Source organism: Musa acuminata, chromosome BXJ2-3 (genome assembly GCF_036884655.1).
Source record: "Musa acuminata AAA Group cultivar baxijiao chromosome BXJ2-3, Cavendish_Baxijiao_AAA, whole genome shotgun sequence".
Lineage (NCBI taxonomy): Eukaryota > Viridiplantae > Streptophyta > Magnoliopsida > Zingiberales > Musaceae > Musa > Musa acuminata.
Window position 1 is genome coordinate 36,197,840 of NC_088340.1, and position 24,897 is coordinate 36,222,736.

General features: G+C 39.9%; 4 protein-coding genes and 1 long non-coding RNA gene across 9 annotated transcripts; 3 read left to right on the top strand and 2 right to left on the bottom strand.

The window, feature by feature from the left end:
• Nucleotides 1–103: 103 nt before the first annotated feature.
• LOC135585116 (psbP domain-containing protein 5, chloroplastic-like) lies at nt 104–7,609 on the bottom strand. 5 transcript variants are annotated; one of them, XM_065100266.1, is made up of 12 exons: nt 7,425–7,608; nt 7,169–7,335; nt 6,812–6,932; nt 4,415–4,464; nt 4,182–4,249; nt 3,862–3,960; nt 2,458–2,517; nt 2,287–2,346; nt 2,093–2,147; nt 1,727–1,776; nt 595–689; nt 104–465 (listed from the first exon to the last, which is right to left on the bottom strand). In XM_065100266.1, coding segments are annotated over exons 1-12 (912 nt in total). In that variant the 5' UTR covers nt 7,511–7,608; the 3' UTR covers nt 104–464. The 5 variants fall into 5 exon arrangements, with proteins under 5 accessions (XP_064956338.1, XP_064956337.1, XP_064956335.1 ...); XM_065100265.1 differs by having other exon boundaries at nt 572–689; XM_065100263.1 differs by having other exon boundaries at nt 104–469; nt 572–689.
• A 347-nt stretch (nt 7,610–7,956) lies between these two features.
• Nucleotides 7,957–10,409, top strand: LOC103974720 (uncharacterized). The gene is made up of 3 exons (XM_009389593.3): nt 7,957–8,396; nt 8,997–9,400; nt 9,773–10,409. The coding sequence occupies exons 1-3, from the start codon at nt 8,232–8,234 to the stop codon at nt 10,209–10,211; spliced, it is 1,008 nt and encodes a 335-aa protein (XP_009387868.2). The 5' UTR covers nt 7,957–8,231; the 3' UTR covers nt 10,212–10,409.
• Nucleotides 10,410–11,854: 1,445 nt separating this feature from the next.
• On the bottom strand, nt 11,855–13,517 carry LOC135607952 (2-oxoglutarate-dependent dioxygenase AOP2-like). The gene is made up of 3 exons (XM_065100268.1): nt 12,991–13,517; nt 12,547–12,889; nt 11,855–12,265 (listed from the first exon to the last, which is right to left on the bottom strand). The coding sequence occupies exons 1-3, from the start codon at nt 13,374–13,376 to the stop codon at nt 11,993–11,995; spliced, it is 1,002 nt and encodes a 333-aa protein (XP_064956340.1). The 5' UTR covers nt 13,377–13,517; the 3' UTR covers nt 11,855–11,992.
• Nucleotides 13,518–17,032: 3,515 nt separating this feature from the next.
• Nucleotides 17,033–17,700, top strand: LOC135606546 (uncharacterized). Its single transcript, XR_010484848.1, has 2 exons — nt 17,033–17,334; nt 17,417–17,700. It is a non-coding gene; the product is annotated as an uncharacterized LOC135606546 (long non-coding RNA).
• A 1,674-nt stretch (nt 17,701–19,374) lies between these two features.
• Nucleotides 19,375–22,192, top strand: LOC135607953 (probable inactive receptor kinase At2g26730). The gene is made up of 2 exons (XM_065100269.1): nt 19,375–21,007; nt 21,209–22,192. Exons 1-2 carry the CDS (start codon nt 19,639–19,641, stop codon nt 21,781–21,783), a joined length of 1,944 nt encoding a protein of 647 aa, XP_064956341.1. The 5' UTR covers nt 19,375–19,638; the 3' UTR covers nt 21,784–22,192.
• Nucleotides 22,193–24,897: the final 2,705 nt, after the last annotated feature.

The window sequence follows — 24,897 nt, forward strand, 5'->3', positions numbered from 1 at the left end:
ATGTTTTTTCAAGTCTAATCGGACTCTGACAACGAAACAATCCAATTAAATTTTTGGGAAGATATAAGATGCCCAAGAATTTATCATATCACACAATTTCAGATTGAAAATGAAGAGGACCTCATCATAAAAGATATCATGCAAGACTGTTGAGGAACAATAAACTTCAACAATAGAAGCTCCAGAAATTGATTGAAGCAAATAAATATCTCGAATTATGCAACAGACTCGATAAAAGAAAAGAAAAGAAAATCTGGAACCGTTCACTGCTCCATATCATCCATGATTCTTCTTGCACTCTTGTCATGGTTGGCATCGCCGAAACGAACAAGTCCAGTAGTCTGCCAATGAGTTAACTTGTTACTTCTAAAATAAAGCATGATGACCAAATAGTTGGCGGAACAAAGGATGATATTTCTCCTTCTTCGTAAAGACCAATTTTCGTCAACCGCTCAAATTCTACATCTACCTGGACAATAGGAAGTGAAAAGTCATTAGCCGAGGGAAAAAAAGATATGCATCTAAGGACAATGCAAATTATTTCCCCTTCATAGGAGATAAATCTGTATACCAAAGTATAAGAAACACTGTTACCAAAATCTCCAAGGATCCTTGTATGGAGGAACATAATTCTCTGTAGGAGGAAGAAGGCGAAAAGATGCCACAGTTTTTTGTAGAAAAGGACCCAACTGCATCAGATCCAAATGTTCAGTGGTTAGGAGCTTGAGAAAATTCTACCTGCAACCTATCGGTTGCATCAAGTGAATAATAACATCAATTGGTCAAATGTCAACAGCATAATATGAATACTGCATTCATTCTCCGATAGGACACGCTTCAGGTTCTAGACATAAACACAACTTTAGTTTTCACAATATGTGATACTAATAGGCAGGAGCCGCAGGACAACCATCAAACTAATAAATTTGTTTTGTTGTTAGATGGATGTCTATATACATTCTCTGCTCATAACAAACAGAATATTATAAGAAACACCCACCATATGTTTGAAGAAATTTTGGCATGCAAACAATTCATGAGATTATGAGGTCCAGGTTTCTATTGATCTCTGTCACTTTGCCTTTATTAGGCATCATTATTTAGCATAATCAGGTTTGGAGGCATCATTATTGATCACTGTCACTTTGCCTTTATTACTGCAAGTCCTTCGAAGTACCTCTTATAGCTCACATCTGGATCAGTTGAAGTCTATTCCTCGTTCACAAACAAAATAACTATCAATGTTTTCTCCAATTATATTCACCATATTTTTGCCATCCTCTTCACCAATCACTCATACTAACTGCTATTGATATATTACTGAAAATTTCGAAGCGCTCATCATAACTTGCGTCTAGGTTAGTTGATGACCGCCCCTCCATCTGTCTTTCTGTGTCATCATGCAACCATCATAATTTAACTTGAAAAGATTCATAATCAGTACATCTATTTGACTTTGTTACTGTAGTTACTTGTTCAATTTTCTTCTTCAATAGAATCAGAACAAGCAACCTTTAGTAAATTAAACTTTGCATGGCAGGGTATATGTTGTCAAAATATCAAGCTGCATTTGCAGTTGAGAGACAATTTGATTCAATCAATTTAGTAGGAGCATGAATATTGTTTGCTAACGTCAGAACTATGACTATGGCTCGAATTAAAAATCACAGTTAAGAACTCTGCAGATCTCATAGAGCACAAGTATTAATGCAAGTGAGCAACTTACATATTCCCACTGCTTGCTAAGAGTTGATGCATTCAAAGAGTACAAATAGCCTGGGAAAGGGAAACAGGATGTCATTTACAATTGAAAACAAAGTGCCATGAGATATACTTAGAATGAAGCACTTCCTGAAATACAAAGCTCTTAAAGAACAGGTCGGCTACACCTATGCACTTTTTGTACTTATTTATTGCTCAAAGAAGGTTAAAATGAGCAGAAGCACATTCCAAAAAAACTGAATAAAGAAAGTAGTCAAATGTCTAGCATATTATTAAGCTCAAAGCACATCCAGCAGGCAATGGTTAACATATACAGTTAGAAGAAACATGAATACTCAAATAGCCTTGTCAGAAGGACAATGATTAATACCATCTCGCTCAGCAGTTGAGGCCACGTTGTGCCTAAAAAGATTTGGTTCTTGTGCCTGAGAAAATATCAGTAATCAAGATTAGCACATAAAATCTCAAAAGTACAAGAACTTGAAGGAAATTAACTGATTGAATGATAAAAGTTATGAAAAGAGGAGGAACATGTATTTTCATTCCAAATATATAAGTACTCACAGATTTTGTCGGTGATTTACGTATAAGATACTCATAATACCAGTACGGTTCACCACCAACCTGCATAAAATGACAAGATAGGTTGACATCATTATTAATCATAGAAACAGTAGGGCTTTAAGAACAAAGAGAAAATCAGAGGCATGTCTAGTAAACTCAGACTCAGCTTACATCAAGGGAATGTGAATCAAGAACAGAACTCTCAGCCATGCGCTGACCACTTGTTACACGCTGCAAAAGAATAGGTTTAATATCAAATAATAAACACCAGGAGAATGCAATCAGTATTTGAAGTTTGAACTCAATGTAAAAAAGAGTAAGGCATGCCTATGTTTCATTAAGATAACATAAAAAACAATAGCTAATGCACCTAAAGGTGTATCTTATATACGTCTATCCTAACAAAATATCATTAGTTTCTACTAATCCAGTTGAATGTTGAGAAATATACCGGCAGTGGGCCCAAAATTTTAACCATTTTGGGGGCCATGGCTCAACTATAAAAAGTAATATTCCATATAACACATAACCTAAGTTACAAAGGATCTCCAAGAAACTAGAAATATTATAATAGGCTTAATCTAACCACAGTAAACTTTCAAGTTCAATTGTCTTTTATGTGCTAGAGAATATATGAAACTTGACTCAAGACCTTATCATACTATTTCTGTTCTTTAAAGGAAATATGATTTGGACTCTTAACCACAAGAGTTTTTGGTCAAACAACTATCCTGCATAGTGCAAGCACTATGTTGCATATGAGTTGTCAATATGCACCTGCTAAGATAAGTAGTTGTTATGTCTATAAAAAACACAATAACTAACCAATATTACACCACCCGTGTGATGGCCAAACAAGTAATTTTACTTTTGGTGCAGTGATTAGCATCTTCTTCATGCAAGAAAAGATTGTCATCCTATGTTAGTGCAAGCATTTTGATATTTACGTGGCAAAACATTCACATTAGTAAAAGGCGAGCCTTAGTGCTATGGAAGGATTGCTCCATTTTACCTGGGATACTAGAAGTTGAGTCATGGAAGTAACCAATTGGTTGCAAGCTGTGCACAAATACCCTCCTATAGATCCTATATTCATAGCAGCCTCATGCACTAGGCTCTCCTTTCTTATATCAGACTTCTTGTAAGAGATGTTACTACAACTACACATTCAATCTTAGTGATCAATGGCCTGAAGTTAGGTGAATGAATTAAATAGATTTTAAGCTCGGAGAATATCATCATAAGTCTTTATATATAAACATATAGATATACATATACACACATCAAATGCAAGAGAATATTGAATAAGCAGGAGTGGGAGTATGTTTGGACAAGCCAGTTCACTTAAACAACTATTTAAAAGGAAAAAGGAAATACAACCATTTGGTAGCTTTAAAATGCTCACAAGCATCCATTCTGGCTCAACGTCTACAGTAATAGCATTGTAAGAATTACATCTGGCATGAAATCAATTTTTTAACAAGGAATGTATAGAAAAAAAGACTACAGGAAGAAAAAGAACAGAAAGTTCATGTAAGCTTCAACAGCTGATAAAAAAAGGGAGCAAGTGACTACCAGTGCAGTCTTGTCAGATAAAACAGAATCAGCAACATCTTTTGCCTTCCAGGCACTCTTGTCATTTGAAGTTAGGAAGCGTGGATTGGGAGGGCCAATCTGCAACAAGGATGTCAAGAGTAAAGATCAAACCAATGAGTTGGATAGGCATCTGATCGACTTAAGGGATATCCTCAAGCAAAACATGACCACAAAAATCCTTGACACAGATTGGTGCAACTGGGAAAACAGGAATTTGTGTTTAGGTGAAGAATAAGAATAAATCACATTTTTAAATTGCTTAAAGTTTGTTCACTGCTTGTATAGTCAATTAAAGTTACCGAGACAGAGATGACCAGGTTATTGATCATGTCGACACGCTCAGACACAATGCGTTGCCGTGCATCAGCTGTATAACAATGCAGTCATTAAAGATTAGTCACTTGTGCTAATTATTAAAAAATTTGAAAAACAAACGGGCTTCTTACTGAAGTAATAAAGAATTGTAAGTGGCTGGCTGGTACCCAACAGTTCCAAAGAAGAACCTAAAACAAAAGTGCAATATATTACTCACGTGATAGTGGTGCAGCAGACGAGTATCGTTCTGGCTTTCTGGATTCTACCCTTCAAAATGATTAGAATGTTATGGAAGCTTTATGGATATTTTACATGTACTTAAAAATGAGTTGTTGTTAATGGTAAAAATCAAATGCTGCAAAGGCAATTAATTTCAGGAGAAAAGAATTAGTAACATATTTGATGACACTTTAAATTAAAGTGACACTTCCTGAAGGAGCAGCAAAGCATATCGATCCAAGGTGTTTCTTCATAGGTAAAGAGAAACTATTCAGTCCATCTAAACTTAGGTAGAACCAACAGATATGATGGAAAAATTCTTGTTAATCTAGGTGGCCAGCTAAATAAAACAATATATAATACTTTATAGCTTGCAAGGAACAGGATCTAGAAAATCAGATATCACTACTTGGCAGATAAAAATTGAAGAAAGAAAGAATTTACAGAAAGCAGCACATCGAAATTGGCTTAGCAATTCATTGCAGATAGTGAGTGGATGATTCACCAAACAAGAAGGGTTGAGCTGGAGATGCAAAATACACATCTAGAATATTGTAGATGTTGTTTTCCGCTGTAAACAGAAGATTTGAAGCTTAAATAATAAATGACATCATTGACTAGTAGGAAAACCATTCAAATTCCTACTTGATTGATTTGATCAAGCTACTTAATCTGATTTGATAATGCTTGCCCGAGCAACTTGAGAATAAGCAAGATTTTGTATATGCTACTGGTTTCACAATTCATGAAATTTTGCATGGTTCCATGAACTATACTTAATAAACTTACACATGATCTAGATTCATGCCAAATCCATAATCCTTAATAATTTGACAAGGTGAATAAAATGCAATTAATTAATTTTATCATATAAAAGCATATATGATAAAAATAAAATATAAGATAGAAGAGATAGAGTCATGAAAGGTTTGCATGAAATGGTGGAAAGCCATGTAATACAATTTATTATATTTTAGCGGATATTAACCTTTGAAGTGCTAATAAAGGTGAAATTAGACAGTTAGACACATGGCATTCCTGAGACCTTAAAACTTATAGAAAAAGTATTGTTTTCTCATTTTTAGTTTTGCTGAAATTCAATTAAAAAGATTGCTAATTCTTGTTTAGCACGCATGTCCGTGCCATCTCAATTGGCTCAGAATAGTTTGTGTTCAGCCGATACACGTCTTGCATATTCCTCCAATGCAATACTCTCCACTTTGTCAAAGGCCCCCCACCTCTGCAGTGCCTACTTTTGATGCTGAAACTCTTTTAAGAGCAGCCCACTGACCAGCTAATGTGGGGTCTGAGAAGAGACAACAGATGCAGTCTTACCTTTGAACCCTAGTAAATCAGGTCACAAAGGAGCAACCATTAGTGAAACTAAGTGCGCCCTCTAAATTTGTTGTTGATAAACCTCTGGCTGCCTGGAAGAATTTTTATTCAGGTTACAGAGGTGTTGAGCCTCATTGCTAATTTTTTTATTGCAAGGGCAGTCATTGATTTGAACTGTTTTCTGTTCAGTTATTATACCATTCAATGATCTCCCAGAATTGCCTCCACACCTGGTTCAGGATCTATTACATATACATTCATCAAACTGTCCAATACGAACTGTAGTATGTCCAATAGTAAATGCTTGAGTTTCCAATTTTGCATTCATGATGCCATCAAATCAAATATGCAACTAAATGAGAAGAATCAAAACCTCAAAGAAATGGAAGTTAAGATGAATAAGAAATTGGAAAGAAAGCAAAGAAAATGAAGAGAAATGTGCTTTTTATGGTTCATAAGGAATTTTGTATACTTAAAGTGGAATGTACACGCAATAAGTAAACCAATTTAGTGAATTATCTACATCTGTTTTCAATAATTCCTTTAGTATTATATGCTGAAACTTCAACATGACAAAATCCGATCAGTCATAGGGTGTTCAGAAATATAACCAAGCAACAAACAAAAAGAAGAGGGAAGATGGTCCACATGATTGTTTGGGAATTACTAGATAAAACTTCTGACGATGCTACGCTTCCTCCATCAAATTAAATGTTAAAAAAAATGAGGCATTAAGTATTAGTAGATTGCAAATCTCCGACCATGATCAGGAGCTAGTATATGCATGTGTCTTATGTCAAGATACATACTATTTTATATACAAAACAAATATTTAATAATATGATTCAATTAGTAGAAAGATATTACTTGATTAGATGCTATTGCTTGATTCAGAAGTACTAGAAGGATCACCAATCAGATGCTATTGTTCGATACAGAACAGCAACTTAGGATTTTTTTTTAAAATTACCAATATATATAACTCATAGATGGGAAGTGAACTATAAAGTGATGTAGCAGAAGAAGTATAGACATATAAAAGATTCACCCAAGGAAGTACCATTTGAAAGCAAACTTCTTAGCTGGCAATTTGACAGGGTAAAGGAAAGAATACGCATTTATGTCATCAACCAGTAAATCCATCTTCACATCTTCATCTAATTCGACAGAGGCACGCAAATCTACAGAGACGCAACAAATATAAGTAGAAAAGAAAATTCAAGTAGAACAAGTGATGGCTCAGCAAGTTAATGTAAATATATTCTTCGGAAGCAAAATTAAAGGAAAACCATTTGGTTCCGTCAATAACAACTTCGATATGACGTTGTCAGACTTCAAATTGTATCTTTTGCTGGATGTGTAACTCAACATAAATCCATTAGAAAACGGGCAGTCAAGAAGGACGGGAATATCTTACCAGAAATCGGAAGAATGAGAGCAAAGGAAGACGAGAGGCCCGAGAGCAATAAATTCCTCCTGCGAAAGCTGTTCATCGAAGTCGGCGTAGTGCAATGACAACAGACGACAGGAGCGCTTGCCTTCCCATTTCGACGTTTCCTCCTCGGACCACTGCGACTTCCATCTCTGCGTAGGTGAAAGCCAACAACAGAGTCAGACAGCACCACATCAGAGGCAAAGGTGGGGGAAGCGCCCTAATTCGATCTCGAACGCACCGAGCGATGAGGAAACGCGGGGGAATAGGCGAGTACGAATTGGTGAGGGAGGAAGGAGGCGAGAGAAGAGCCGCCACCGCGGCCATTGCTTCCAACAAGCGATGCGCTTTCCTCTCTCTCGGTGGCTGTCGTGTGTGTTATCCGAAAGGTATGGCCGTCGGAAGGCAGGGAGGCGAAGGGCCCAGCCATCGTTTTATTATTATTATCATTATTATACTATATCTTATAATATCAACGGTTGAGATGATGATGATGACGATAATTATAATCATAATAAATAATAAGGAGAGGAAGACGCCCGCATAATTCGTATGCCCCCAACATGGCTTTCGGTGGTTCCCTCCTTCTCCATTGGACGGACGCCACGCGTGACGATGGTTGTAGGATAGTGCGTACGTAGAAACCAGTGGTCTGAGCGAAGACATCAGGACCGCTCGTTTGTAAGAACAGATGGTCAACGTGGCGCAGAGGATCCAAAGACTATATATTCTTGATGTCCGTCTATTTCATCGATCTTTCGCGTTTGGTGCAACGTGCAACGAGAGCTCCTCTGTTCCCTGCGAATCAATCGAGACCAATAGCTATAGAATCAAGGATGTACAACGTTTCCTTCTCATCTTATGCTTCTCACCGATCAAAGCCTTGGAATTCAAGCTTGTGATTTGTCTTCCCCTTCATCTACAGTGGATGTGGGCTAGATCGGAACGGAACTTCCAAATCTCGTGCTTTGATCTGCTGCTTCTTCTTGGCTGTCTCTCTGCTGGAAATTGGGGCATTTTTTGGTGGATTCGTGGTTTGTGATAGGGAATGGGTGTCGATTACTACAACATCTTGAAGGTGGGCAAGAACGCATCCGATGAGGATCTCAAGAAAACGTACCGGAAACTGGCGATGAAATGGCACCCGGACAAGAATCCGACCAACAAAAAGGAAGCTGAGGCCAAATTCAAGCAGATCTCAGAAGCATACGAAGTAAGTACATTAGATTGGAATCATTCGATGATAAATGTCGGGTGATCCAAAACTATTGCTTTCTTTTGGTCGGCATGGCTTAGTGTTTTCGTTAGATCTGTTATCCACAATTGTAACTCTTTCTTTTTATACAGAAACACACTTTTCTTAACGGATTGCTTGTCATCTGCGATGTAATGTGACACAAAATAGCTATAAAAGGGCTTGCTTTCTTCGAATTATATGCTGGATTAGATCTTGCATTTTCTCAACATGTTTTTCTGTTTCTATATCATACATCTAGAGATGATAGGACAAGTCAAATTAAGGATCTGAAACAGCTTTCTGAGTTGCTTTAGATCACCTCTTTGCTTGCCATCCATCTTTTCTCGAACTATTCGGATCATGGTAAGGTTTGATTTGCAGGTCTGCAAGGTGTTTGCCTTTTTGCCTATGAGAGCTCGTGGGATGAGTATAGATAGTCATGGATTCATTATGATCCTAGTAAATTTAATAGAACTTTTAAATTAGAAGACGAATTGGTATTATTTTTTCTGATTCTGTTCTTGATGGTATTTGGGATGATCATGTGCCGAATGTTCATAATATGTTTCGATTCAGGTCCTAAGCGATCCACAGAAGAGAGGAGTTTATGATCAATATGGAGAAGAAGGATTGAAAGGCATGCCCCCTCCCGGCTCCTCAGGTGGCCCTAATGACATCCAGTTCAATCCTCGAAATGCTGAAGATATATTTGCTGAGTTCTTCGGTAGCAGCCCGTTCGGGTTTGGATCCACGGGGCGTGCCAAGTCGATGAGGTTCCAGTCAGATGGCGGTCTCTTTGGTGGGTTTGGCGGGGCTGAGAATGTCTTCCGGTCATACACCGATGGCGTCGGAACTGGCGGGGGAGGTCAACCACGGAAACCACCGGCAGTTGAGAGTAAGTTGTCATGCAGCCTGGAAGAGCTCTACACTGGATCAACTAGGAAGATGAAGATATCTAGGAATGTCATGGATGCTAGTGGGTAAAATCCTTTCCCTCTCTGGTCACCCCCATTGTTTCCTTATGATTATATGTTGTTTTTTCTACTGTAACAAACCAAGACATATTGCATGTATACTTGAGGTATTGCATCTTTGAAATACCTGTGACAGCATATATGTTTTTGTTGGTTCTTTGCCATATGCTTTTGTGCATGATATTGAATGAAACAATTGAAGAATTCATGTCGAAGGATCCTTCTTCCACTCTCCATATTTCTAAACATGAAGAATTTGCTCGGTTTGAATCATAGAAATAGTCTCTTTTGTTGTGAGTTAAAATTGCATATGTTGATTCTCCCTGGACTGTCTTTTTTATTAATCTTAGTCATTTTATTGTGTTTTAAATGTTACAGACGAATGGTACCTGAATCAGAGATACTAACGATTGATGTGAAGCCTGGATGGAAGAAGGGAACCAAGATAACCTTCCCTGAGAAGGGGAATGAACAGGCGGGGCAGCTACCAGCAGATCTTGTCTTCATCATCGATGAGAAGCCCCACGAGGTTTACAAGAGGGATGGCAATGATCTAATCGTTAGTCAGAAGATCTCACTGGTGGAGGCACTTGCAGGGACCTCTGTGGAGCTCACCACCCTGGATGGCCGCAACCTCTCCATCCCTGTAATTGACATTGTGAGCCCGGGCTATGAGCTTGTGATCGCCAAGGAAGGGATGCCCATGGTTAAGGAGCCAGGTAGGAAGGGAAACTTGAGGATTCTATTTGAGGTGAAGTTCCCTTCAAGGCTGACAGCAGAGCAGAGGGCAGGTCTCAAACGCATCTTGGATGGTTAAGCAGGCAGAGGTTGACAATCCACATTTTGTAGCTCATCTTCAAGTCCAAGAGTACTTACGTGAGTTTTATTCAAATCGATTCGTTTGATTTTAATTGATTTGTTGCAATAGAATGTACTGTTTCGAACTATAAGATTTCCATGATGTAAATGGTGGGTAACCATTGAAGCTAATAAATAGCAGTTAGCCTTTTGAGTCCGATTCAAGTCTTCGGATTATATATACATGTATAGTGATTTCATCAAGAAACAATGCTGGTTTTTCTGTCTCTCTTTTTTCATTACATTTGAGGAAAAGTATAAAAAATTCGTTTATCATAAGATCTTGGACTTGAATTTCGTTCTTGTCATTTACCTTTCGCATAAAAAGAAACATAGAAAATTTTGAGTTAGACGATGTTCAGAAAACCAACATTGTTTCTTTTGCCTCCAATTCAAGTCTTTGAATTATATATCTGTGTTAGTGAATAAATGTGTCGTGGCCAGTGAGTTAGCACGGTCGGGTTCACGGGTCGATGTCAGGAGTCTTCTATCGGTTGAGTTGGATGTCGAGGTCAATCGGGCCCTCGCGACGGGGTGTCGATCATCATTCCTCGGTCCGGATGCTGATTGATGGCTCGTCGTGGCGACGACGGTCGACGACTTCGGGGGTTGGGACGCTCGCCATGGGGATGTCGGTCGGCGGCTTCAAAGGTTGGGACGCTCCCTGTCCCCGGACAACGTTCCTCGGTCTGCCGATCCGGGTGCCGTTTATGCTGAGCCGCGTCTCTCCGTCTCTGGGGTGGTTGGTAGCTCGTCTTCGTGAGGTGGTCGTGCTCTCGGGAAAGAGTGCTAGTTGGCGTTGGTCGAGATCTGGGCCAATTGATTACTCTCCTTCGCACACTAGATGGCGATTCTTGAGTTGAGACGTTCGCGAGTCATGGGCGACCGCTTTTTTGCAAAAATGACCTTCATCGAGTGAATCCCGACTTTGGCCCCTCCGACGAGCAAGTCGGTGGAGTGTTTTATTGATTTTTTCCCCCTGGACCAGATGCCAGCCAGAGGTATTTATATTACTATACGTGGGTCGATCGTACGCGGGTTGGCATGGTGGACGTGTCAAACAGTGCCTTGGTACGGATTCTGACTTGGCATGTCTTGGGGGCGGCTACGTCTCGGGATGCCCGAGACGTGACGTGCCGAGCAGCGTCCTAGTACAGATTCTGACTTGACGTGTCTTGGGCAGCTACATCTCGGGATTCCTGAGACATGACGTGCCGAGCAGCACCTTAGTACGGATTCTCACCTGGTGTGTCTTTAGCACAAAATATACCATATCAATACGTAGGATCATACTCATTTTCATCGTTTATCCTTTGAAAGCAACATAGAAAATTTTAAGCTAGACAATATTAAAAAAAAACCAGCATTGTTCCTTTTGAGTCCAATTCAAGTCTTCGGATTATTAAAATCTGGACAGAGATTTCATCAACGAACAATGCTGATTTTTCTTTCTTCCTTTTTTTTATTATCTTGAAAACTTATTTATTATAAAATCATGGATTCGAATCTCATATTCATCATTTATATTTTAAGAAAATATAAAAAAATGAACTGAAGAATGTTCAGAAAAGAGTAGCGATGGCTAATTCACTGAAACCTGAGTTGAGAAAGAGATGACTACTTCATAATCTTTATTCTGATAGATTAACGTCTCGACGCAGTTGGGAGACTCATCGAAACAAGACCCGAAAGTCAAACACGACACGACATGACGATGATCGAGTACTGAGCACTCATTGATCAGACCTGCTGCTGGTTGGCGACTCCGCAGAACGCGTCGAGTTGGCAGCTGGCGTTCATCCCCTCCTCGGTGACGCAGAAACGAACGTAGCTACCATAGTCGAAGGGCTTGAACTTGAAGCCGGGAGAGTGGTGGCCGTCCGCCAGCTCCTGTGGGGCGCGGATCACCATGTCGTCCTCCGGGATGGAGAAGAGGATGGCGGAGTACCTCGTCGCCTCCTCGCCCACCATGATGCGGTGTAAGGGCGAGTACACCCGCCCGTTGCTCCACGCCTGGTGTCAATGCATCAGTAACAGCGTAGTAACTAAAATCCATCGACGCAAACAAAATACAATTCATGAGCGTGTATCGTTGCTGCTCTTCCAAGCAACGGGTCATCCTCGTTCTTGGTTGCTTTCGAGTGTGACTGCGCGTGGTAGGTGGGATGAAGGGTTCAGATGACACTGGGAAGATGCGTAGGACCGGAAACACAATAATATTGGGTAAACAACGCGACGCTAAGCGGCTTTTGTCATCTTGTGCAGAGCAAAGAAGTAAGAGAAAACGTAGTTACCCGAAAAGCATCACCAGCTATGACGATGAAGGAGGCAGGGGAGGGCGTGACGACGACCCATCCACCGTCACTGGTCTCCATCTCGAGTCCGTCCACTTGGTTCTGGCAAACTATGGCCAGCGTATTCTTGTCCCGGTGAGGAACCAAGCCTAGCTGCTGCCTCTCTTCGCTCGCCTGCTGCTGCTTCGGCGGTGCCGCCGGGTACTCCGACACCCGAAGAAGGAACCGGTGGGACTCCATTAGGGTATTGTGGTACTTCTCCGCCCCAAGCGTCTCCAGTATCATCTTCCGGACTATCTCGTCCAGCCCCGCCACTTGTTTTGAGAACGAGCACACCATCTCACTGGCGCATCGATCGATCAGTCGATTGATCAATTGGCACCTCAATTTGGTTAGTGTCGACCGTAAACAAGAAGAAAGAAGGGTTTGCAGGCATGCACGTACCTGAAGGCGGGGTTTCCGCCGGGCCACATGAGGCTGGTGAAGCTATCGACGCCCTGGGGAAGCGACGCGTCCAAGATGGCCAGGCTCTCATAGGAGAGGTAGGGGATCTGACCGAGGTAGCCGTGGAAGGGCTTGTTGGAGGTGTTCCTGAGCTTGGTGTCCAACGGAAGGGCGAAGAGCTCCTTCATGGCCGTGCCGAAGAGGGACTCGCGTAGCTCCTGGGTGACTTGCGGGAACACGGCCTCGAAGAAGCCGCAGGAGGCGAGCGCCTCCATCACCTGCTCGCGCACGGCTTCCCATCGAGGCGTTCCAGGGCTTGCAATGTCCAGCCCTGAGAAGTCGATCTTCGGGTACTTTTGCTTTGCGGCTGAGTCTTCCAACGCCATTTCTCCGGTGCTTCTTCTTCTGCGTCTCTCTTCAGCAAGCAAGAATGGGCGTCAAGCGGGTTAAAGAAGCCGGCCGAAGGCGCGTTGGAACTCGAGCTGATTACCCTCGAGTCTCGCTGAGATTGCTGAATGAGATGCGTCGGAACTCGTGATGCACGTGGTTTAATTAAATATCGGTCCCTTTAATTATTTATTTTTAATATTTCGAATTACGTATTATGAATACCTATAAAAACTATCAAATGAAATTAGTAAATTTATTTATCCTAATGATATTAATTTTATTAATAAAAATATAATTTTAATATTTGATGATGAACGATAATGTCGTTGATATCGACATCGATGTAATTACCTGATTGCCTCTGACATCAATAAAATATGCTTTCATCGCGATGTCATTCGTCTCCATGAACATAATTTCATCGTCATCAACCCCATGTGTGTTTTACATCTATGATGATAATTGTTGTCATGTTTATGAAAAAGATGGTAACTAACTAATCGTTGACACATTGAGCAAATCTTAACCTTAACTCGAAGCTAAAATCGTCGGAGCTCTTCGACAAGCAAGAATAAGCATTATGCAAGTTAAAAAAGCTGACAGAAGGCACGCTGGAACTCAAGCTAATTCCTCTCGAGTCTCGATGAGATGGAGGACATAGATACATCGAAACTCCTTATGCATGCCCAAATTTAGCTTTTTTCTTTTTGGAAAAACCAGATAAACTTTCAATTAAATAATTTGGACATCAGCATAACCCAAAAAAAAAATCAATTAAATAAAAAAAAAGCCTTATTTATCTGATTGTTAAGGTTATGAGAAATAGAGTTGCACATCTGCCCAGAAATGAACCTAAATCTATTATAAATTATCACTCATGCAACAACCAGTTTTGACGTTGATATTATGAAAGATTCGCTGAGCTGTCTTGTTCGAAGCATCCCAGATTCGCTGAGCTGTCATGTTCAAAGCATCATATTTCAGTGTGGAGATGACTTGAAGTCCGATGAGTGGTCGGTCCTCACAGATGTTGGAGCACAAAAAACAGTCCCTGCATTAGCACCAGTGTTAGTGTAGGAACCATCACAAAAAACAGTAAGAGAGACATTGTTAGAAGTCAGTTCTTGCAATGGAGGGAGCTGGGCTTAGTTTTGGTGATCATTGGACTTGGAAGGTGGAGCATTCCATTAACTAAATGGAAAAAAGAAGAAGAAGAAGAGATTGGCTATTGCTGAACTTGATTTTATTCATGTTCTTTCAAATGATTTTATTGCTGAACTTGCTAAACTATTGTTTGTTTAACCCATCCTCATTAGATCATTTATGTATATACAAAAAATTGAAAGTTAGTTTTGATTATAGGATATTCCAATAAGTTTTCATAAACATATTTTGATTTTAGGAAAAACATTACATCTTCAAATCATCTTTTAGCCATCTCAATCTTTCCCATCACCAATCTGTTTATTCCTCCTGAACCTATAGATGTTCTTAGATGTCACTAACTCTTACATGTAAAGATGACAAACTCAACTGCTATCATCCAACTCAAAAGCGAGGTGCATACCTGTTATCTTACCTATTAAGTAGTTACATATTACATATTCTTTGAACCATCATATCATTAACACTATGCATATCATTAGCATAGTTATAATAAAAAAACATTGATCATTTGCTTAAAGGTGTATTAGATATCCAAGCGTCCTCCTCCCATAATCCAATACTTAAATCTGACTCAACTATCTTACTAAGCCCCTCTATAACATATTGAATTATATATGCATCAAGCACATCATACTTGATATACAGCACTCTAGCCCAAAGAGAATTGGATCCATTCATGATCGAAAGAATTTGTTTTGCATTAACAAGATATCTAACTACACTGATATCCTACACACCCAGACCTCTAGAATCTTTAGGGATAGTAGGTATGCTATTAGCACACTTATTATCTTATCAATAAGATGAAGGTGAAAAATAACAATTGCTTAAACTCGATCCAACTATCTTCCTAAGCCCCTCTCTAAGACATTGAATTGTACATGTGATACCTTTCAAACTTAGTGAAGCTCAAGTATCAAGTACATCATACTTGGCATGTAACACTCTAGCCCAAAAGAGAATTGGATCCAATCAAGATCAGAAGAATTCATCTTATATCAACATATATCTAACAATATTGATATCCTACATACCAGATCTCTATAATCTTTAGAGATAGTAACCTGATTTTAACTTAGTAGTCTAATCTTTCCATGGGTGGGGAGTCACCCTAGAAGAAATACTTAAATGTGCTTAGAGATTCTATTAGCAAACTTGTTAGTAGTTCATGAAGAGGATTGCCAACTGAGTTGATCAGGGTTACCTTGCCAGCTTGTGATAAAAAATTTCCTTTGCCACCCACTGATCTTGTTAAGGGACTTATCAATGATTTGAATATGGATATTGATGGTAATATGATTGTGAGCAAGATAGACACCTAGGTAAGAAATGAGCCACAAGTTCCTTCAATGAACTCAAGAGCATTATAGACTACCTCAGCCAGGTAATGTTTGGGGAAGAACACTATAGATTTCCCTTTGTTGATGTTTAGACCTGTCAATGGAGTAAAACTTACACGTCCTTGGAGAGGTTCTTGTAAGAACTTAGGGAGACTCTAATAGTGATTAAAATATCATTCAAAAAATAAGATGTAAAATTTTGATCAGAGGGATAATAGGTTTCCTTATTGAATCTTTCAATAACTTTTGAACCAAAAACTATTAGGATCAAGAACGACACTAAGAGGAGGAGGTGAATTAGTGCAGTGCTAAAAACATCGGTTTGAAAAACCTTCGCACGATAAAATCTGATTTCGACGAAAACCGTTTCGATTCACTCTGTTTGGTAAGAAATTGAATTTGAAAGATTTCATAAAAATACAAAAAGAAGATTAAGAAGGTTTACTGTAATATAAATTTCACAAATAAAAAGTAAACCAATTTATGTTGGCCAAATCGGTCATCTGTGTTGTATTGGATTATTCATGAAGAAACCTTTATATATATATATATATATATAATATGACTCCATGTGTGGTAGAAAAATTGGTAAGAAAAAAAAGAGTTTTGGTTAGCAATTATGTGAACATTAGCCAAATATAAGATTTTGGAAGATTATTTTATTTATATCACTAAATATTCCTCTTGGTTAAGTTCACTATAAAAAGTTCACCGAATTACTATAATTATTTACTCAAAAACTCTTATTATCTATTTGAGATTAATTAGTGTTGGAGAGAAGAGATCATGTCGGAACCCTATCCGATCTCGATGTTTGTATAGGCCAGTGTTCACTCGAGCTTCTGAGGCTGTATTAGTTCTCTCCTAGCTTTTTACTCATGCAAGCTTGAACTAAGTTAGAAAGTTAGATTGATCTATACATTACCCACATCCATCGTATCATGCAAGCTCAAACTAAGTCGAATTGACCCATATATCATCGACATATGGCTCAAACTAAGACAAGATTGATCGACGTCTACCATATAGGCTGTATTACCAAGACCTCAATTATTGAAAATGATGCTGACCCCAAATAATTGAAAGATCATTGCTTGTCACTGTTGGTGTTCATGGTGTGTTCGTTTCGTTTTGTGGGGGAACATTTGATCACCAATAAATCACCCCTTCCGTTTCTTTCTTTTCTTTCACGAGAACCCTCCTACTTACTGATTTCTTTATCGTCTCTCTCTCTCTCTCTCTCTCTCTCTCTGCGACACGTAATTTACAGTGAACAAAGTCGCGACATCAACGTCTGCAAAAACGATCACTAGCTGCTGAACATGCAAGGAAGCCATCGGCACGGATCTCTCAATGCTTCTGGACCGCTATCTTCCCCTGTTTAGGTCCTAAGGGCATAACACTCCACCAACCTCCAGATTCATGTTGGGGAGCAGATGCTTCAAAGGTTAGCTTTTCGTGGAACTCAAACTATTATTTGCAATGGATCGATTGAGATGGTTGTTGACACCTTTCCACCAACTGTTCAGGAAACTCCTATAGCTATTTGACGGCATATGGCCCTTTCCAATTGCCTTGCAGCAGCAGCAGCAGCAGCAGCTTCCTTTTAGTCTCTCCACCTTTTGCCTTTTTGCGCTGCGCTCACTTCGTGCTGGTTGTGTTCCTCTTGGTTTTGAGTCCATTGACGGCTCGAGTTTCTCTCTTCCATTTGGTTGACAGTGGATTTTCCCATCTGCAGTTTAAATTCTCATTACTGTGATGGGTCCTTTGTTAACAGTTCTGCGAATAAATTTGATTCCATTCAAATGATCAACATACTCTCTCTAAAGGCAGAGACTTCCCTGAATGCCTGTTGTGTCAATAAACCAATTGCTTCACCAAAATGCTAACTAGCTATAAATACAGTACATGTCCTAATGAACTGAATCAAGTAGTTCTAGTTTATTCCCTTAGTTTCAAACCCTACAATCAATTAATATTTATGCCACAAGTAGGTAGGAGAAGGTCCCTATGCACAAAACAGAATAAATGTTAGAAGATTATTATAAAAACTAATACTAAAAATATTATATATATATATATATATATATATATATATATATATATATAATGAGGATATTCAGGATATAATAACATAGGGAAGATAGTCGACACCTTGTTATCACGTGATTGACACTTCATTCCTATGTGATCATCATCATACGATCGATAGGACATCACCTTTTTGGACGTTACAATCATATTTATAGTTGTCATTATCTTCAAATTTTATATTACACAATTGTATCAAATGTTATATGAGACATACAATCATTCCCGATATTAAACAATGATATTGAATATAAAAGATCTCTCAAGTATATTATTCGAGTTAGAGTCTCTCTTAATACATCAACTCTCATAGACTCTTCATTTAGTTGAATATACTAAATTAAAAATTAATTCAAGCATTAGAGGGATTTATTAAGAATGCTCTCAAGGTAGTCTTACTGAATTTGAAGTAGTTTTACATTTTGAAATATTTTTACTCGACACCACTTGATGTCAAGACAAAGGTTTTATAAGATTTTGGTTGACTCCTAATCAATATCATAATCGATAACTAAAACATGCTTTAACATAATAGAAATAATTTCTATTAATTATATATATATAAGTTTGAAAATAACCTAATATAATGATGACATATGATGTTTTCTATCAATTATATACACTCAGAGAAGAAAATCAACAAGGGTTTGTGTGGTTTGGGGATTAAAAATCTAATCTTTAGTTGAATTTGACACTGTTGCCCACTCTTTCAAATCTGGAAGAATGAAAAAAAAAAGCTAAAACATTATCATATTCGTCATTATACAATACTACCAACACATTTAATTAGTTGGATAATAAACTAATTAGCACATTTGTCTATAATTCTCCTACGGGCAACTTTTCGTTAATTCTTTTTCCTCTCTCCTGCCTGATAGGAGAAGTCAGCTAATTGCATAAAAATTGAATGCATGAATAATAATAAACATAATTAATTTTCCTTTTACAAAGGGTAAGTCTCGCCGCCGAATACTACCGTAGTATTAAAGAATGGCTAGTAATTTCCCAGAAGACCATATTCGACACCGGAAACTATGTTGATTACGGGATTTATTGTGTGTCATCTAATGCCTTGGCAATTTCCTGGAAAGGTCTCTGCCTTTCTGATTTGCCCACCTGACCGCACTCATTCAGCAATTTTCCATGTAAGCCCACCAAATTCTTTTTTGATCGAATACCCCAATACCCTCAAATCCCTAAAACCTTTCCTGGAATTCGACCGGCTTGTAACAGTCCCAAATTTAAAAGACGCCCAATCCATATACATGGAGAAGAACAGAAATAAACCTCCGAACCAATTTGAACCAACAAATCAAACGGCTTCGATGCTTTTTGTGGGAATAACCTTAAAAGAGAGACCGCTCTTCTGTTTATTTTCCGTAAAGAAGGAGAGAGGAACAGAAAAAGAAAGGAAAGCAATTTGACGAATCCAAAAGTTCATCATAGCCCTCACGCCCCCACTCCTCCTCATATCGTGATGCCTGCTACTACTACTATTTACTACTCCTTCCGTTCTCTCTATGTACTCTGCATCCAATGATACGCTCACTCCTTCCTTCTCAATCTTCAAAGATGCTCCTCGTCACCCAAATACTTTCCCCCCATCGCCGTAAAAAGCTTCCCATTTCAATCCCCCCCTTTGGCTGATTCCTCATCGCCGATGCGACGCTCGTCTCCCCCGGTCCCCCTCGAAATGGCGCGTCCTCTTCTTCCGCTTCTTCTCCTCGTATTCTTCGTCGCCATTGGCCGCCTGGGTCCGTTAGCTGTGCGCTCCGAGCCCATCCAGGACCGGGCGGCGCTGCTGGCTTTCCTCGACGCCATCCCGCACAAGCAGCGCATCCGGTGGGGCGCTAACTCCTCGGCCTGCGACTGGGTGGGAGTCACCTGCGACGCCAACCGCACCGCCGTGGTGGCCCTCCGCCTCCCCGCAGTCGGCCTTGTCGGCCCCATTCCCGCTGGTACGCTCGGCCGTCTCTCCTCCCTCCGCATCCTCTCCCTTCGCTTGAACCGCCTCTCCGGCCCAATCCCCGACGACTTTGCTGGCCTCGCTAGCCTCCATGGCCTCTACCTCCAGAACAACCTCTTCTCCGGCGGGATACCCTCCTGGCTGTCCCAGCTGAATGGCCTCGGCCGCCTCGACCTATCCGGCAACAACCTCACCGGTGAAATCCCTTTCGCGATCAGCAACCTCACCCACCTCACCGGTCTCCTCTTACAGAACAACCGCCTCTCCGGCAGTCTCCCCAGCATCAGCATCGATTCCCTCGTCGGCTTCAATGTCTCGTACAACCGTCTCAATGGATCCATCCCCAGGACTCTGAGGCGGTTCCCCGAGTCGTCCTTCGTCGGGAACCTAGATCTATGCGGCCGGCCGCTGCCGCCTTGCAACCCGTTCTTCCCCTCTCCGGCGCCATCGCCAACGGCGGAGGAGAACCCGGTCAAGTCGAGGAAGAAATTATCGAAGACGTCGATCGTGGGGATCTTGGTGGCGGCGGTCGTCGTCCTGTTGCTGGTCCTGCTGCTGTTCCTGATATGCTTGGCGTTGCTGCGGAGGCGGCGAAAGCAGAAGGCGGCGATGACGGCTGCGGCTGCGGATGAGGCAGCAGGGAGGTCGGGAGGGACGGGAATAACGTCGTCCTCCAAGGACGACCTGAGCAGCGGCGTGGCAGGTAGCGGGGCAGCTGCAATGGCGGGGGCAGCGGAGAAGAACCGACTGGTGCTCGTGGGGAGCGGGGGAGGGTACCGTTTCGACCTTGAAGACCTTCTGCGGGCGTCGGCGGAGGTTCTAGGAAAGGGGAGCGTGGGGACTTCGTACAAGGCGGTGCTGGAGGAGGGCACCACCGTGGTGGTGAAGCGGCTTAAGGACGTGGCCGTGTCCAGGCGGGAGTTCGAGGAGCACGTAGAGACGCTGGGACAGTTGGAGCGCATGGACAACCTGCTGCCGCTGCGGGCCTACTACTACTCCAAGGATGAGAAGCTCATCGTTCTCGACTACCTCCCCGTCGGGAGCCTCTCCTCCCTCCTCCACGGTCAGTCTTCACTCCCCTCACTCTCTCTAGTATCTTTATATTCGTTTAAGATATTTAGAATTGGATTGTTCTTACTATATGAAATCATATATTTGCGAGAGAAAAAGAATATTAACTTAATACATCAAATAAAGATGTTGTGAAAGTAAAAGTCCCAACTTCGATTGAGTTTTGACTCTGTCGAACAAAAACACACAACAGGGAGTCGAGGATCGGGTCGGACGCCGCTGGGCTGGGAGAGCCGGATGCGCATCGCCCTCGCCGCTGGCCGCGGCATCTCCCACCTCCACACGTCTGCGCGCATCGTCCACGGGAACATCAAAGCTTCCAACGTCCTCCTCCATTCCGACCTCCACTCTGTCGTCGTCTCCGACTTCGGCCTCCACCCGCTCTTTGGCTCCGCCGCCCCACCCAACCGTGTCGCCGGTTACCGCGCTCCGGAGGTCATCGAGACAAGGCGGCCCACCTTCAAGTCGGACGTCTACAGCTTCGGCGTGCTCCTCCTGGAGCTGCTGACCGGGAAGTCGCCGAACCAGGCGTCGTTGGGCGAGGAGGGAATCGACTTGCCGCGTTGGGTGCAGTCGGTCGTGCGGGAGGAGTGGACGGCGGAGGTGTTCGACGTGGAGCTCATGCGCTATCCCACGACCGAGGAGGAGATGGTGCAGCTTCTCCAGATCGCCATGTCCTGCGTCGCCACGATGCCGGACGCCCGACCTGACATCCCCGAGGTCGTTCGGATGATGGAGGGCATCGCCGACCGGACGGCGAGCACTTAGGAGAATCAGCGGCGCGGCAGTGGAGCAACGGAACGGAGACAGAATCTTCTTGGTTCGACCAAACCTCATGTTCTTTATTATTATCATTATTACTTCTTTGTTTTGTTTTTGGGATGGTTGGCCTTTGTGGAGTTGGATTTCTTCGGTTCATGGCAGGAACAAAGGAAAACTAGTATTTATTTATTGGTCATCAAATTCTTTTTTGCTCGGATTTCTTTGGAGCTGCGCATGAACATAAGCAAGAGGTCGAAGAAGGGTAAGTATGGGGCAGGTTGGCTGGTTGCTTTGGTGGCTCTGTCGTTGCTGCTTCGTCTTCCCTTTTCAGCTTTTTCGTATTCTACCAGACTGGGAGTCCAAGCGCTTCTCTGGAAAAGGTTGAGAGAAAGAAGAAAAGCGTAAAAACAGACTCATGTCAGGGGGACCGCTGTCTCCATCTTATTATTTGACAGATGAAGTGTGTGAGGTTTTAGAGTAGAGGCCATGGATTGTCCTTCCACTGCCGCTTCATTTTGTAATCAGTGCCTTTCTCGTATATGATGTGTACTCATACATGACGATGTTACGTTACGTGATTAGTTACACGGACCACTCGCATTGGTAGGCCCAACTAATGATGGATAGATGGGCATACGTGCCAACATTAACCATATATTAAAAATTATAATAATGAGATAAAAAAATTTATATATAAATAAATACAAGCAGTCAATATTGATGAATATCATTCACGTCGATCGTACCATAATTGTTCATCTTAATAATATTAAAATTTTTAGATTTATAGATAACAAAGAACTCCTTACGTGATTAGTATGATAAAAAGTATTTATATCAATTACTCACTCGAGATCTTGATATAAAAAAAAATATATCATCAAAAAGAGATAAAATCAAATAATCATGCACTATAATTGTGATATTATCTTTTGACTATGTAAGCTTCATTTTTTTTTTTTAGGTTGTTTGTATTAATTCTTATAATATCTTTTCTCACCACAACTATAACAAACAATATCTTTTTTTGATCTTGACTTGCTTCTACCCAATGCGTGAATCGCTTATATCCTTGGATTTTAACTTTTTCTTTGTTTTTTAATATAAGTGTCTATGAATCAATCTGAGATGTTAATGAATTTTTTCTTCTCAATTCCTCATTCAATGTATTGATTCTTGTAATGTCCTTTCCCACCACAACTATAGCAAACAATATCTTTTTTTTATCTTGACTTGTTTCTATCCATGGGTGAATCGCTTATATCCTTATATTTTAACATTTTCTTTATTCTTTAAGATAAGTGTTTGTGAATCAATCTATGATATTAATGAATTCTTTTTTCTTAACTCTTCATTCAAAAAACTGTCTATTACTTGACTCATAGTGATAACATCATCTGGTGTAGAATTACTAAGGGAAACCACTAGTGTCTCTCAACTTTCAAATAATAAATTGAGAAGTAACAATGCTTGCAACTCATCATCAAGAGACATTTTCATATAGGATAATTGGTGAGTGATACTCTGCATTTCATTCAAATGCTCAGTAACAATAACAGAAGCAACTTCTTTATATTTCAGGTTCATAAGTTTTTTTAATCAAGAAAGCTTTGTTACTAGCCATTTTTCTTTCATAGAGACCTTTCAACTTTTTCAAAAGAGAGTATATGAAACTTTCACTAGAAAAATGGTGAAATGCATCGTCATCAAACCACTATCGAATAAACCCGATTATTTTTCGATCTAACCTCTTTCACTCAGCATTTGTTTTAGTTATGGCCTTTGCACTATCCCTTTGCAAATGTCCATATAAATTTTTGCAATACAAGAGATCTTTTATTATTGGTTTTCATATCATCTAATTATTTCCGTTCAAACTAATCATATGAGAAACACTATCGACCTTTAAGTTCGAATACAAAAATTAAATCACCAAAACCTTGCTCTGATACTAGTTGATAAGATAAAAAGAGAACTTTATATGAGAATAAATACAAGTAAATCATAACACATAGTAGAATTAAATTAAACAGAAATTATAATTAAATATGACACCAAGATAAAAAAGAAAACTTTATATGAGAACAAATACAAGTAGGCAAGCTAGAGAAAATCTTGGTATCCTATTTGATTATGATTTTTATTTAATTTCACTATGTCTTACGGCCTGCCTATATTCACTCATATGCAAAGTTCTTTTTTTATCCCATTAACTAGTATCAAAGCATGGTTTTGGTTATTTAATTTTTGTGTTCGGAGGCTGATAGTATTTCTCACATGATTAGCTTAATGAAAATAATTTGATGATATGGAAATCAAGAATAGAAGATCTCTTGTATTACAAAGATTTATACATACATTTGTAAGTGGATAATGAAAAGCTCATAACCATGACAAATGATGAGTGGAAGAGATTATATTAAAAAACAATTGAGTTTCTTCGATAGTGACTCGATAATAGTGTATTTCACTACACTTCTACCAAAAGTTATACATACTCTCTTTGGAAAAAGTTAAAAGGTCTCTATGAAAGAAAAATGACTAGCAAAAAAAGCTTTCTCAATAAAAAAACTTGTGAACCTGAAATATAAAAAGAGTATTTCTATTACTGAGTATTTGAATAAAATGTAAAGTATCACTAACTAATTATTCTCTATAAAAATGTCTCTTAATGATGAGTTGCATACATTGTTACTTCTCAATTTATTGCTAGAAAGTTCGAAGACACTAGTGGTTTCCCTTAGTAATTCTACACCAGATAGTATTGTCACTATGAGTCAAGTAATAAGCAATTTGTTGAATGAAAAGTTGAGAAGAAAGAATTCAGCAACATCTCATACTGATTCATAAACACTTATCTCAGAAAATAAAGAAAGGTTAAAATCTAAGGATATAAGTAGTTCACGCATGAGTAGAAACAAATCAAGATCAAGAAAAGATATTATTTACTAAAATTATGATGAGAAAGTACATTACAAGAATCAATACAAATAACATAAAAAGAATAAGAAAAAAAAATGGAACCTATAGTGTCAAAAGATAAACCATAGTAGCTCGTAACATATACAAATAAATACAACTTTGTATATGAACATATACAAGCAAGCCGAAACACACAAT